This window comes from Leopardus geoffroyi, chromosome C1 (genome assembly GCF_018350155.1).
Source record: "Leopardus geoffroyi isolate Oge1 chromosome C1, O.geoffroyi_Oge1_pat1.0, whole genome shotgun sequence".
Taxonomy (NCBI): Eukaryota; Metazoa; Chordata; class Mammalia; order Carnivora; family Felidae; genus Leopardus; species Leopardus geoffroyi.
Window position 1 is genome coordinate 52,122,228 of NC_059328.1, and position 14,022 is coordinate 52,136,249.

At 38.3% G+C, this 14,022-nt stretch overlaps 1 protein-coding gene across 4 annotated transcripts in view; it reads left to right on the forward strand.

Annotated features, from left to right (window-relative positions):
• Window positions 1-14,022, forward strand: part of ALG6 (ALG6 alpha-1,3-glucosyltransferase) — a 67,055-nt gene that overhangs the window by 3,081 nt on the left and 49,952 nt on the right. For 3 of the 4 annotated variants that reach the window (XM_045477669.1, XM_045477668.1, XM_045477670.1), the window contains one exon: window positions 2,808-2,904. In XM_045477669.1, coding sequence (XP_045333625.1) covers window positions 2,823-2,904 — 82 coding nt within the window. In that variant the 5' untranslated portion in view covers window positions 2,808-2,822. Of the gene's footprint in view, window positions 1-2,634; window positions 2,905-14,022 lie in introns of all 4 variants that reach the window. The other variant, XM_045477666.1, reaches the window with a different exon arrangement.

Sequence of the window (14,022 nt, forward strand, 5' to 3'; positions counted from 1 at the left end):
TAACCGACTGCGCCACCCAGGCGCCCCAAGCATTATATTCTTTTTAAGTTCATTAAGATTATTTAGTGTTATTGGCAGTCTTATTTTTTGTTACTTAAGGTTCCTGGGGAAGTTCTTACATAGGATTTTCTGGAATTGTGGATAATTGACTTAACTTGGTCATACTAGTGATTTAAATTTCCTAGATGCAGTATTAGTTAAGCTATATTTTTATTTTTTATTTTTTAAAAATGTTTATGTATTTTTTTGAGAGAGAGAGACAGAGGGTGAGCGGGAGAGGAGCAGAGAGAGAGGAAGACACAGAATCCTAAGCAGGCTCCAGACTCTGAGCCTGCAGCACAGAGCCTGACGTGGGGCTTGAACTCACAAACTGAGATCATGACCTGAGCCGAAGTCAGAGGCTTAACTTACTGAGCCACCCAGGCGCCCCAATTTTTAAGCTTACTTATTTATTTTTGAGAGAGAGCGAGCCAGAGAGATAGAATACGAGTGAGGGGGTGAGCGCAGTGCAAAGAGAGGGAGAGAGAGAATTCCAAGCAGGCTCGTGCTGTCTGCATGGAGCCTGATATGGGATTCGGAACTCACAAACCATGAGATCATGACCTGAGCCAAAATCAAGAGTGGGATGCTTACCCAACTGAGCCACCCAGGCACCCCAGTTAAGCTGTAGTTTTAAATTGAGGAATTAACATTTGTAAAATCAATTTTAAACATGATATCTTGGTAAAGTAAATTGTTGTATTGCGGTTCTGGAATGTATAGTGCAGCATATTGATAAAAAGGGCTTTTTGTGTTGGTCTAAAAAAGAATTTGGGGGCATCTGGGTGGCTCAGTCAATTAAGCATCCGTTTCTTGGTTTTGGCTTGGGTCGTGATCTCATGGTTCATGGGTTCAAGCCCCACAGTGTGCTCTCAGCTGACAGTGCAGTGCCTGCTTAGGATTCTCTCTTTCCCTCTCTGCCTCTCTCCTACCTCTCAAAATAAATAAATAAACTTAAAAAATTAAAAAAAAAAAATTTTTTTTTTTTAACATTTATTTATTTTTGAGACAGAGAGAGACAGAGCATGAACGGGGGAGGGGCAGAGAGAGAGGGAGACACAGAATTGGAAGCAGGCTCCAGGCTCTGAGCCATCAGCCCAGAGCCTGACGCAGGCTCAAACTCACGGACCGTGAGATCGTGACCTGAGCTGAAGTCGGACGCCCAACCAACTGAGCCACCCAGGCGCCCCAAACTTAAAAATTTTTTGAATAGTTTATAATGGTCTGTAACTTGTGTGAAATCCAGAGTCAACATTGGAAAGTGATTGAATTTTAATTTTTCTGCTTGCTTTGCTTCTGTGATAGAAGTTCTAGTGAACAGTAAAACAATTAAAAATGAATGCAGTAGGAGGGAGGAAAGAGAAAGGAAATTTATATAATCCAAATTTGAATAATATATTTCCATAGCCTTATTTACCGCTTTGAGTCATTCTTCCTGATTGAGCTAGACTTCATTAGTTCTAGAGTTGACTTTGCTATATTTAAATAAGAGAATAACTTTTGTCACTATATTGTATATCTGAAACTGATATAACACTGTATATTAACTCCACTGGAATTAAAATAAAAAACTTAATAAAAAAATAAATAAAACTAATGTTTTATTACATTCTTAATTTTTTCCCCCTAGTGGGTGGAATGTGCCAATTTTTCCCTGGTTTTTTCAGTTGACTTACTGTATTTTTCTGGTTTTATTTATTTATTTATTTATTTATTTAATTTTTTCAACGTTTATTTATTTTTGGGACAGAGAGAGACAGAGCATGAACGGGGGAGGGGCAGAGAGAGAGGGAGACACAGAATCGGAAACAGGCTCCAGGCTCTGAGCCATCAGCCCAGAGCCCGACGCGGGGCTCGAACTCACGGACCGCGGGGCTCGAACTCACGGACCGCGAGATCGTGACCTGGCTGAAGTCGGATGCTTAACCGACTGCGCCACCCAGGCGCCCCAAGCTTTTTTTACTTTTAAACCATCCAACCCAAGGAGAAAACTGAAGGGGAAAAAAAACCCCATGGAAATGGTTAATTGCATTTTACTGCTTTTGTATTTTCTTTTAAGAGTTGGGGTTATTATTTATTCTTGTAAAGGTTCATTCTTTAAGGTAGAAAAATGGTGTGGTTAGTGAATGTATAGTTTGGAAGAAAAGAAGTAAAAATCAAACTACATGAATTACTTTAGTGGAACATTTTCTCAAACTAAGTAGAAAGATAAAATTTCTCTCTCTCTCTGTACCAAAAATAAAACATCCCTAAATTTACTTTTGTAGTCTTATTTTTACCTGTAGATAAACATGCTTTGGATGGAATTGACTCTTCCACTCTCTTGTTTTTCTTCACTCAGAAATATTCCCTCATAAGAACAGATCCTTACCATATCTTTAGATTTATTAAGTCCCATTTAACAGGGAGAGCTACCTTTTGAGGTGTATTTCCCAACTAGAAGACTAGGAAATAAGGAACTTTAAAACTACCCACTTTCCTCCTTGCCCCCACCTCCAATTCTGTGTGTTTCTACTTGGTTTAATGGATTTTTTGTTAGACTATGCTCAGCTAAATCTTGGTCTCTCTCTCTCTCTCTCTCTTTTTTTCTTCTAGGCTACTTCATAGACATAAAGATCAATATTTAACTGGAAAGGAAGCATCACTTAAAATTCTCTCAAACTCCTAATTCCGGGGAATTGATAACATTTCTCTGATGAAGAAAAGAAGTGCTACTGACTGTGTGTTAAAAGTATTCTGGCACTGGTCCTGTTTTTTTCCCTCCCTAGATTTGAAGAAAAATTATGGAGAAATGGCACTTGATGACAATTGTGGTCTTAATAGGACTAACAGTACGGTGGACAGTTTCTCTTAATTCTTATTCAGGTAACACATTTTTACTGTTTAAAAGATGGGTAAATATTCCTTGACTAGTTTCTTCTTCATCTTCATCTTCATCTTTGTTTGGTAATAGTTTATAGTTACCTGATTGGGACAGAGAAGAATTTGAGGCTTTATTGGTATGGTCAAGAAAATACACTTAAACATTAAATTCTAATATAAAGAATATGTATAAGAGCTTAATAGAAGCATAGGCTTTGTGACATGAGAAAACAAAAATGTATTCTAATGAGGAAGATGACAAGTTGAGAAATGATTACATATTAGGCATCGAAGAGAGAACTGAGCTAAGTACATCAGGGTGGGAGTGGAATCAAAGGAGGCTTTTTTTGTTTAGGGTAGAGAAGCCATGTTGCTAGACTGAAGGGAAGAGATCAGTGGAGAATAAGATTGGGAATGATGTGAGAGAAAGAGAGGGAGGAGAATTGCTGGTGTGTGGTCCTGGATAGGGAATAAGATTTGACTTAACCCTGTGAGTATTTACTTAGCACTGCTTATGTTCCAGGCACTGTGCTAGATGCTAGAAATACAAGGTGAATATCCAGTACTGAAGGGGGTCCGTATTTTAGTAGGTAAGCAGTCATGGTACCATGTGTTAATTATGACTAGAAGTATTTGTGAGGTACAAAGGTAACAGAAGTGCATGATGACGGTGCATTAGTGAAGACTTTTCAGAGAAGACGTTTGAGTTGAAGGTTTGAAAGATGACTTGGAATTTGCTAGGCAAATGACATGGGGAACATGTACAAAAACATGGTAGAATGAGAGCATGGTTTTAAGTAGTCAGTATTGGAGTAGCATCAGAAGAAGGAACAAAAAGGATGGGGAGGGAGTGGCTCGAGATTAAGCTATGCAATTAGGTTGGCAAATTACTTGTATTTTAGAGAAATAGCTTTCATTGTAATGAAAAAGGATTGTAGGAAGCAGGTTGGAAGTAAAGAGACAAATGACACAATCATAATAATAGAAGTATGAGCTACTATTTTTTAAGTATTTACCATATGCTAGACACTGAGTATTTTGTTGTGCTTACCACAACCACTGAAGATAAGTAGTAGTACCTGTAATTTACAAATGGAAAATGTGACAACTGATAAATGACAATGTGGATTCAAATATAGTTGTATTTTATTCCAAAATCAATATATGACACTGCTCTGTGGCTTCTGAGAAAGAAGCCCTGAAGTAAGCCAGTTAAAAAGATGCATAAATGAATTTGAGGAATACTGAAGTAAAATCACTTGGATGCAGCAGTAGACTTGGGTTCAAATCTTAGATCTTCCACCCTCACCTGTTAGTGCCTGATCTTGGGGAAGTTACTTAATCTCCATGAACCTCCTACAAAGGTACCTCTACTATAAAGTGGGAATATTAATATGTATTTTAACAAGATTGTGGGGATTACTTGAGATACTATGCATGAAATGTATTTTCTTTTTTAATAGTGTAGGAATATAATCAGCATATTGATGGTTCACAACTATTATCTTGTTTGATCCTTACATTAGATCATTTAACCCCAGAATGTTTATTGTCTGCTGTGCAGCAAAAATATGTCTTACTGGTGATCAAGTCTTTAGGTCTGACTTTTAGGGTGACAAGAATAATAAATGGTATCTTCCTATGATACCGTGATTTATAAAAAAAATATATGTTTGGTCTTTGTCCTCCTTCTGGCACAAAGCCCCTAAAAATCCCTTGGAATTTTCTAAGTGAAAGTGAAAAATTGTCTTTTGTTATGGTAATGTTGACTTTTGGACCCACCTAAGGATGGAGGCTGGTTTCCAGGAAAACCAAATCTTGTGATTAGAGGGTTGGAACTTTCAGTCCCACCCTCTGATTTCCAGGGAGGGGAGAGGGGCTTGAATCAGTCACCAATAATAAAGCTTTCATAACCCAAAAGGAGGATGGCGTTTGGAGAGCTTCCAGGTTGATGAGCACATGGAGATTCAGGGGGAACGGAAGCTCAGCACCTTTGCCCACACCTTGCTCTATGCATCTCTTCCATCTGCTGTTTTGAGTTACATCCGTTTGTAATAAACTGGTAATCTAGTAACTAAATGTTTCTCTGAGTTCTGAGAGATGCTCTAGCAAATTAATTGGACCAAAGGAGGAGGTTGTGGGAGCATCTGATATATATAGCCAGTCTGTCAGAAGCTCAAGTAATAGCCTAGACTTGTGATTGGCATCCAGAGTTGGAGGGGCTCGTTGGAACCTCCAGTCTATAGCTAGTGTGTCAGAATCTGGGCTGGTGACTGGCATCAGACGTGGAGGGAGGGGGCAGGCTTACAGTACTGAACCCATAACCTGTGGAATCTGATGCTATCTCTGTAGATAGTGTCAGAATTGAGTTGAATTGTAGGACATGGAGTTGGTGTCTGAGAATTGCTTGTTGGATGTGTGGGGGAACCCCCTGTAACCCACGTTGTAATTGGGTCCCTGAATCACCCTATCACTTCCCTAGAGAAGTTCGCAGTCAAGTGAGCAGGGTGGACTTGAAAATATGTTCTACGTTAAAATAAACGAGGTAGACTGGGAACACAGGAGACTTGTAATTCAGACAAGAAAGGCTTAGAGTATAACGTTAAGGATAACAAACATTAAGTTTGTTCTGAAAGCGAGGGAAGGATTTACTAGGCAGAAAAGGAATCCTTTTTTCTTGGTTAGAACCAAAATAGGCAGGTCCTATTTTGTTCAGTTTCTCTGTAAGCTTAACACTCAACCTGAGATTTTGCAAATAAAGTGTAAGAGATGAACCAGAACACATTTGTGCCAGTTCCTAGAGCAAATTTTATCTTGGTCATGCTTTCTAAGCTTTTTTAGTATTGAGGCAGTTCCCTAGTGGGAGGGTCCCTATTACCCTATATACTTCACAAGTTTTGAATTTTTGTCAGTCCAGAGTGTGTGAAATGATATTTTGTTGTGGCTTTAATTTGAATTTCCTTCATTACTAAAAGATTGAGCATATTTTCATGTTTACTGGCCATTTATGTTTCCTTTTCTGGGATACTTGCTGTGCCATTTGTACATTTCTATTAGATTCTTTTTTCTAACATAGTCTGTATTTTTTTGTTTTGTTTTTTCTCATGAATTCTATATTCTGGAAGCTAACTTTGTATAACTTGTAAATATCTTTTCCAAGTTTATGGATTATCTTTTCACATCTTAAGGTGTCTTGATGAACAGGATAAAATAATGGAATTAATCTTTTTCCTTTATGATTTGTGCTTTTTGTATCTTTAAGAAACCCTTCCCTACTCCAGTGACAAAGGTATTTTCCTAAAATTTTCTTCTAAAAGTTTTAAGATTTGTCTTTTCTATTTAAGTCCTTATCTCCTGAAAATTGAATTTTGTGTACAACATGTCATCTAGGGATTTATTTTTAATTTTTTTCACATTGATAATTAGTTGTTTTAACCCATTTATTGAGAAGTGTATTCTTCCCCACTAATCTGCATTACCAGCTCTATCTCAGGTTTTTATATATGCATGGGTCTGTTTCTGACTCTTCATTCTGATACATTGGTCCAGTACCGCAGTGTCTTATTACTATAATTTTACAGTACATCTTGATATATTATGAGTCAAATTCTCCCACCTGATAGTTCCACTTCAGGAGGGTCTTAGCTATTGTGGGCTTTGCTCTTTCATATTGCAGTAGGCAGAATTTCGAAAACAGCCTCCCAAAGATGTCCTGCCCCATTCCCCAGAACTATGAAAACGAGATCCCACTTTTTTTGCTCAGTATATCTTTTTCTTTCCTTTTTTTTTTCAGTATATCTTTTTCTACCCTTTTACCCTTCACCTCTAAATCCCTGTGATTTAGACTTGACTAACCAGTTCCCCTCCTTAATTCCACTTTCTCTTGCTAGTTTGCAAGTTGTACTTTTATTTTGTTCTTTCAAGGTGTGGTGTGGAGATTTTCACATGTATATTTAACTTAAGAAAGTCTAAAACTAAATTTTTTTTAATGTTTATTTATTTATTTTGAGAGAGAGCTAGAGAGTGAGCAGGGGAGGGACAGAGAGAGAGGGGGACAGAATCTCAAGCAGGCTCCACACCATCAGCATGAAGCTTGATTGGGGGCTTGAACCCATGGACCATGAGATCATAACCTAAGCTGAAATCAAGAGTTGGGCGCTTAACTGACTGAGCCTTCCAGGTACCCCAACAAAGTTTAAAATTAATATATTTATGTCTTTCTGAGCAAGGTAAGGACCACAAAATGCTTTTTTTAAATGCTTTTATTTATTTTTGAGAGAGAGAGAGAGAGATCCCGTGTGAGCACCTGCGAGTGTGGGGGAGGGACAGAGAGAGGGAGAAACAGAATCTGAAGCAGGCTCCAAGGCTCCAAGATGTAAGCACAGAGCCCGACGCAGGCTCAAACTCATGAGCCATGAGATCATGTCCTGAACCAAAGTTGGACACTTAACCAACTGAGCCACTGAGGCACCCCAAGGACCGTAAAATGCTTCAACTCTAGTTACAAGTCCACCCCCACCATTAAAATGTTATTATTGCCTAGAATTTTAGACATTAATTACTGTTAGCTTCTGTAACAATTCATATTTATTTATGTTTACCCTCTATGTTTATCATTTTCTGTGCTCACCCTTTTTACAATTGCATCTTCTTTTGAGATAATTTTCTTTCTTTTTGAAGTACATCTTTGGGAGATTTTAAAAATTAAATTTTTTTTTAATGTTTATTTTTTGAGAGGGAGAGAGAGAGAGAGCAAGTGCATGCATGAGCTGGGGAGGGGCAGAGAGAGAAAGAGACAGAGGATTCGGAACAGGCTCTGCTCTGACAGCAGAGAGCTTGATGCGGGGCCCAAACCCACAAACCATGAGATCATGACCTGAGCTGAACTCAGATGCTTAACCAACTAAGCCACTCAGGTGCCCCAGAGATTTTAGTTTTTAAGCAATCTCTACACTCAGTGTGGGGCTTGAACTCACAACCCTGAAGTCGAGAGTCAGTGCTCCACCAACTGAGCCAGACAGGCATCCCCTAAGAAAATTTCTTTTAACTAGGCTCAGTGCACCAGTGTAGGGCTTGAACTCACAACCCTGAGATCGAGTCACATGCTCTACCCATTCAGCTAACCAACCAGGCCCCCTGGGAGGTATTTTTCTTTTTTTTTTTTTAAAGTAAGAGCCTGTTGGCTTTTTATCTGAAAATGCCTTTATTTTGCACCCTAACATTTTATTCTGGGTATGGAATTCTGCATTGGCAATTATTTTCTCATAGTATTTTGAAAATCTCATTCGGGGCGCCTGGGTGGCCCAGTTGGTTAAGCATCCAACTTCGGCTCAGGTCATGATCTCGCGGTCTGTGAGTTCGAGCCCCGTGTCAGACTCTGTGCTGACAGCTCAGAGCCTGGAGCCTGTTTCAGATTCTGTGTCTCCCTCTCTCTCTGACCCTCCCCTGTTCATGCTGTCTCTCCCTGTCTCAAAAAAATAAATAAACAAACATTAAAAAAAAAATTAAAATCTCATTCATTGTCTTTTAGTTTCTATTGCTATGTTCAGATATCAGCTGTGATTTCAGTTGTTATTATCTTTGTAGGTAATTTGTCTTTTCTGTCACTGAAATTTCACTATGATGTATCTAAGTGTGAATATTAAAAACTTTATCCTCAGGATTTTCTGGGATTTCTGACTCTAATGAATGGTAACCTTCTGTTTCTTCTCATTCCATTTTCTCCTTGTAAAACACTAGTTAGATATATTAGATCTTTGGTTATTTATTTATTTAAATGTTTATTTATTTGAGAGAGAGAATGAGAATGAGCAGGGGAGGGGCAGAGAGAGAGGGAGACACAATCTGAAGCAGGCTCCAGCCTCTGAGCTGTTGGCACAGAGCCTGACATGGGGCTTGAACTCAGACCTTGAGATCATGACCTGGATCAAAGTTGTATGCTTAACCAACTGAGCCACCCAGCCACCCCTGATCTTTGGTCTTTTATTAATTCACCACATATGTGTAGGGCACTTGTGCCAAAGCAGGTAAGATAGCAGAAAATAAAACAGACACCGATCTCTTTGTCTCATCGAGTTTATATTTTCAGTTCTCTCTTCAAATATTGCATCTCCCTCATTTCTGTTTTCCCTGTGCAATTCTTTTTTCTTAATGTTTATTTTTTAAATGTTTATTGATTTATTTTGACAGAGAACACGAGCAGGGGAGGGGCAGAGAGAGAGGGAGAGAGAATCCCAAGCAGGCTCTGTGCTGACAGCCCCCGATGCGGGACTTGATCCCATGAACTGTGAGATCATGACCTGAGCCAAAATCAAGAGTTTGGATGCTTAACTGACTGAGTGACCCAGGCGCCCCACTTGTGCAACTCTTATTACATATGTTGGATTCCTTCATCCTATCCTCTATGTCTCATAATCTCCTATATTTTTCATGTCATGGTTTCACCCTATTGCTTTTTTAATAATCATCAGATCTGTCTTCCTCTTCATTACTTTCCTTTTTAATTGTGTTTAATCTATTTTAACTATCCACTGAGTTTTATAATTTTAATTATTGTTTTATTTCCTAAAGTTCTACTTGTTTCCTTTTCTTTTTAATTAATTAATTAATTAATTAATTAATTACTTTTTTACATTTATTTATTTTTGAGAGACAGGCAGAGCACAAGTAGGGGAGGGGCAGAGAGAGAATGAGACACAGAATCCGAAGCAGGTTCCTGGCTCTGAGCTGTCAGCACAGAGCCTGAACCAGGGCTGAAACTCACAAACCATGAGATCATGACCTGAGTCAGACCCTTAACTGACTGAGCCACCCAGGTGGCCCTATTTGTTTCCTTTTCAAATCATCTTCGTCATTTCTGATTATCTCTTGTTCCTTCAGCATATTCTAGTGTCTTCTTATATATCTTTAAACATAGTAGCCATACTTATTTTATATTCCCTATCAGAAAATTCTAGTATCTGCAGTCTTATTTCCTGGTTTGTTGTTTTTGTAGAGTCTAGCTCATGGTATTTTGTTTCTTTGTGAGTTTAGTGATTTTTTAAAAAATTGTGAGCTCATGTTACCTCGAACTTCTATCTGTGAGAATTCTTTGAGGCCCGGGTTCACTAAGTATTTTTCCACAGAGGATTTATGTTGCCTCTTGCTAGGCACTTTGTGCACTATTAACAAAAGTTAAACCAAATTCTCCATCTTAAGGTTTCTTTGGCTCTATACTTGGTGTGAATTCAGGCCTCACACTGGGTGGATGCAGGATAATGTTATTTTCAGGAGACTTTTTTCTTGTACTATAGGAGCCAAGGCAGAGGTAAATACTATCTTCACCATCTCCCACAAAGCATTTTTTTTTTAATATCCTTGTAGATGGTTCTCTGACATTGAAGTTTTTACCTGTTCAAGTACGAGGCTTTGCCTCCTTAATTCATTGCTTAGAGCTTCTCAGTAGCCAGGCTATAGGCCATAAAAGATCATTGGATATCCTCAGGACAAATGTTTACTTGTCTGGATCTTATACTTTTTTTTGTTGTTTCCGGCCCCTGAGGAATTCTCTTGTTTTGATGTTAATTCAGCCATACCCCACCCTGTATTGGAAGTGTTTTCCTTATCTTCTAAGTCTGCCTGGTTGCTGGAAACTGGTCTCATCTGCATTTTTAAAAGCTCCATAAGCTGCTCTGAGCTTTATAAAATGTTGATACAGATGATGGTTAAAGCCACAGGGTTGGGAGTATTTATACTGCAAGAAAAAAACACATTTAACCACTGATCTCCTTCACAGAGGAGGGGAATGATTAAAGGAGGTTGAGAAGAAACCATGAGGGAGGATTAGAGTCTGGAAGCCAGGAAATCAGAGAATTATAAGAAGTAGACTGGCCTTCAGTGTCAAGTTCTAGACATGTCAAGTAGGGTGAAAATTAAAAATAGACAAAAGATCTCTAGGAGGCCAACGTGAGCCTTCTTATTGTCAGACTATAATAAATTGAGGGCTAAATGGTAGTTACCAAGTGGACATAATGGATTTTAGGAAGTTTGTGAAAGGAAGGAGGGAGCTAGAATGGGGTAAGGAGGTCAGAGGAAAAGCCCAGTTAAAAGTTGTTATGTAAAATATATAGTTTATGTTACCTTTGCTTTCAGCCCATAACTGGCACATTGGACGGTCATCTCCTTTTCTTCCTTCAGCACTATTTTATTCCTGATCATTATTTAGTTTGTAATCCTAATTATAATTTTCCTTTAGTCTTCTGATTTTGACAGATATATTATTTTCTTTGAACTTTTCTTGTTGAGGTAAAGTTGAAAAAACTAAGGGTATAGAGTAGAATAATTTAAGAAATCACACTATTTCAGTATTACTGGCATATATAATCAGATGCTTAATGGGAATTGAATAGAGGACATCAAGCATATATAATACTTTTCTATCTTTGTGACTTACATACATTATTTATTCTAACATTTCCTAAACTCTGACCTTACTCAGTTACTCCCCTTATCTGAAAAACAGGACTCTTGGGGCACCGGGGTGGCTCAGTCGGTTAAGCATCTGACTCTGTTTCAGCTCAGGTCATTATCTCATGGTTTTGTGAGTTCAAGCCCCGCCTCAGGCTCTGTGCTGGCAATGAGGAGCCTGCTTAGGATTTTCTCTCTCTCTCTCTCTCTCTCTCTCTCTCTCTCTCACTCACTCACTCAATCCCCCCCCCCCCACTCTCTGCCCCTCCTCTACTCATGCTGTCTCTGTCTCTCTCAAAAATAAATAAATAAACTTAAAAAAAAAACACCAGGACTCCTGCTTATTTTAAACTTTGCTTTAATTAATTAATTAATTTTTTTTTAAAAATTTTTATTTATTTTTGAGACAGGGAGAGACAGAGCATGAACGGGGGAGGGTCAGAGAGAGAGGGAGACAGAATCTGAAACAGGCTCCAGGCTCTGAGCTGTCAGCGCAGAGCCCGATGCGGGGCTCGAACTCATGGACCGCGAGATCATGACCTGAGCTGAAGTCGGATGCTTAACCGACTGAGCCACCCAGGCGCCCCAATTAATTAAATTTTTTTTTTTTTTTTTAATTTTTTTTTTCAACGTTTATTTATTTTTGGGACAGAGAGAGACAGAGCATGAACGGGGGAGGGGCAGAGAGAGAGGGAGACACAGAATCGGAAACAGGCTCCAGGCTCTGAGCCATCAGCCCAGAGCCTGACGCGGGGCTCGAACTCACGGACCGCGAGATCGTGACCTGGCTGAAGTCGGACGCCCAACCGACTGCGCCACCCAGGCGCCCCTAATTAATTAAATTTTTAAGTAGGCTCCACTCTCAGAGTGGAGCCCAGTGTGGTGTTCGAACTCACAACCCTGAGATCAAGACCTGAGCTGAGATCAAGAGTTGGACACTTAACTGACTGAGCCGCCCAGGTGCCCCTGAACTTCACTCTTAAATTATCCCATAAGAAAGTCAGCATAATAAAATTACTTTTGGATTACTGTATAGGAAAAGTATTGTTATTGTACAGTAGTAGAATATTTGTAGGCTCTTTCTTAGGTGGTTGTATGTTTCTGTCATTTTTTAGATGAGAAGAATAAAATGCTAAGCACTAAGAAAAATTGTGATTTTGAGTTATTAACCCCATCATAAAGAATATAACATTTTTAGCACTCATGTGTGAAGAACTTTTATGTCATAGGAGGCTGGGAGAATTAAAGAATTAAGTATGATATCTGTGATTCTGCTAGGATTTTTTTCTCTCAATTAGAATACTTTTTTTGTTATCATAATTTCTTTTTAACATGCTTATTCTCGTTTGCATTTCATTTATCTTCTTTTAAGATTGTAATTAGGAAGCACTCAAGTAAGGAAGCTCAGGTTAGCTTGCTTAGTATTAGTCCATTGTTTCTCCTTTGGAAATGCATGTATTGTATAGCCAAACTACTTATGTGTATTGTAATTTAAGTTTTTCTAGAATGTGTACTTACATATTTACATTATACTCCTTACTTGAGTGCTGCTTATGTAGTTAGTTTTTACAGACCTAGAAATAATGAGTAAAGATTTTTTTAAAAAGATTTTATTTTTATGTAATCTCTGTACCCAATGTGGGGCTTGAATTTACCTTGAAATCAAGAGTTGCATGCTCTACTGACTGAGCCAGCCAGGCACCCCAAAATATTGAATAAATCTTGCCTTGTTACTTTTAAACAAGCTTTGGGGAGGAAACAAATTCTTTTTATTTATTTATTTTTGTTTAAAGTTTATGTTTTAGTACTCTGCACCCATTGTGGGACTAGAACTTATGACCCTGAGATCAAGTGTTGCATGTGTCACTGACTGAACCAGCTAGGAGCCTGGGGAGGAAACAAATTCTGATTTTAGTGTGTTTCTTATTTCTTGTAGAGATTCACGGTTCCTCTGTACTTGGTCCAAACTGTTACTGATGTTTTTTGAGCAAATAGCAACACTTGAACGAAGCAAAGTTATTTTATTCTAATACCCCTTTTCCCCTAAGTTGTATTGGTTATTTAGGAGGAATAGGCCATTGAGAATCTTTTTTTTTCTTTTTTTTCCCCCAACATATCAATCATTGTTAAAGTATGATTGTGCTCTATTTAACTGGTTAGCTTCTCTCAACTTCCCCATTGCTATATATAATGTTTCTTGTTACTCACCAAGAACGTATCAAAAGAGGATTTTGTTCTGGAAAATTTTAGCCAAATTCTTTTCTCTTAGAATGTTTAAAATTTAAATGTAAAGGCAGTTAGAATGTATTGTTATCAAAGAAACTACTTTTAAAATTATAACATAATTCTGAATAGTTCAATAATTTATAAAATGAACATTTAAGTGGTGTTTAAGCCCATTTCCCTGAGAACAAGACAAAACTGAAACTTTGTAGATACGTATTAGTGTGTTTTCTTTATGTAATTCTGATTCTCCTGTAAATGAATTTGTAGAATTAATCACTGTGGAAGGAATCCTTTTTGTCCTTCCCAGGTGAAGCTCCCATAGGTACAGTTGGGTTGTCCTTCTGGGTTGCTTTAAGGGCACTTTAGCAGTTTTAAAAACTTAAGTACTAATTTCATAGCCAGTGTCAGCTGGATTTATTGAAGTAGGTCAGACTCTGGGATAGAAACTTG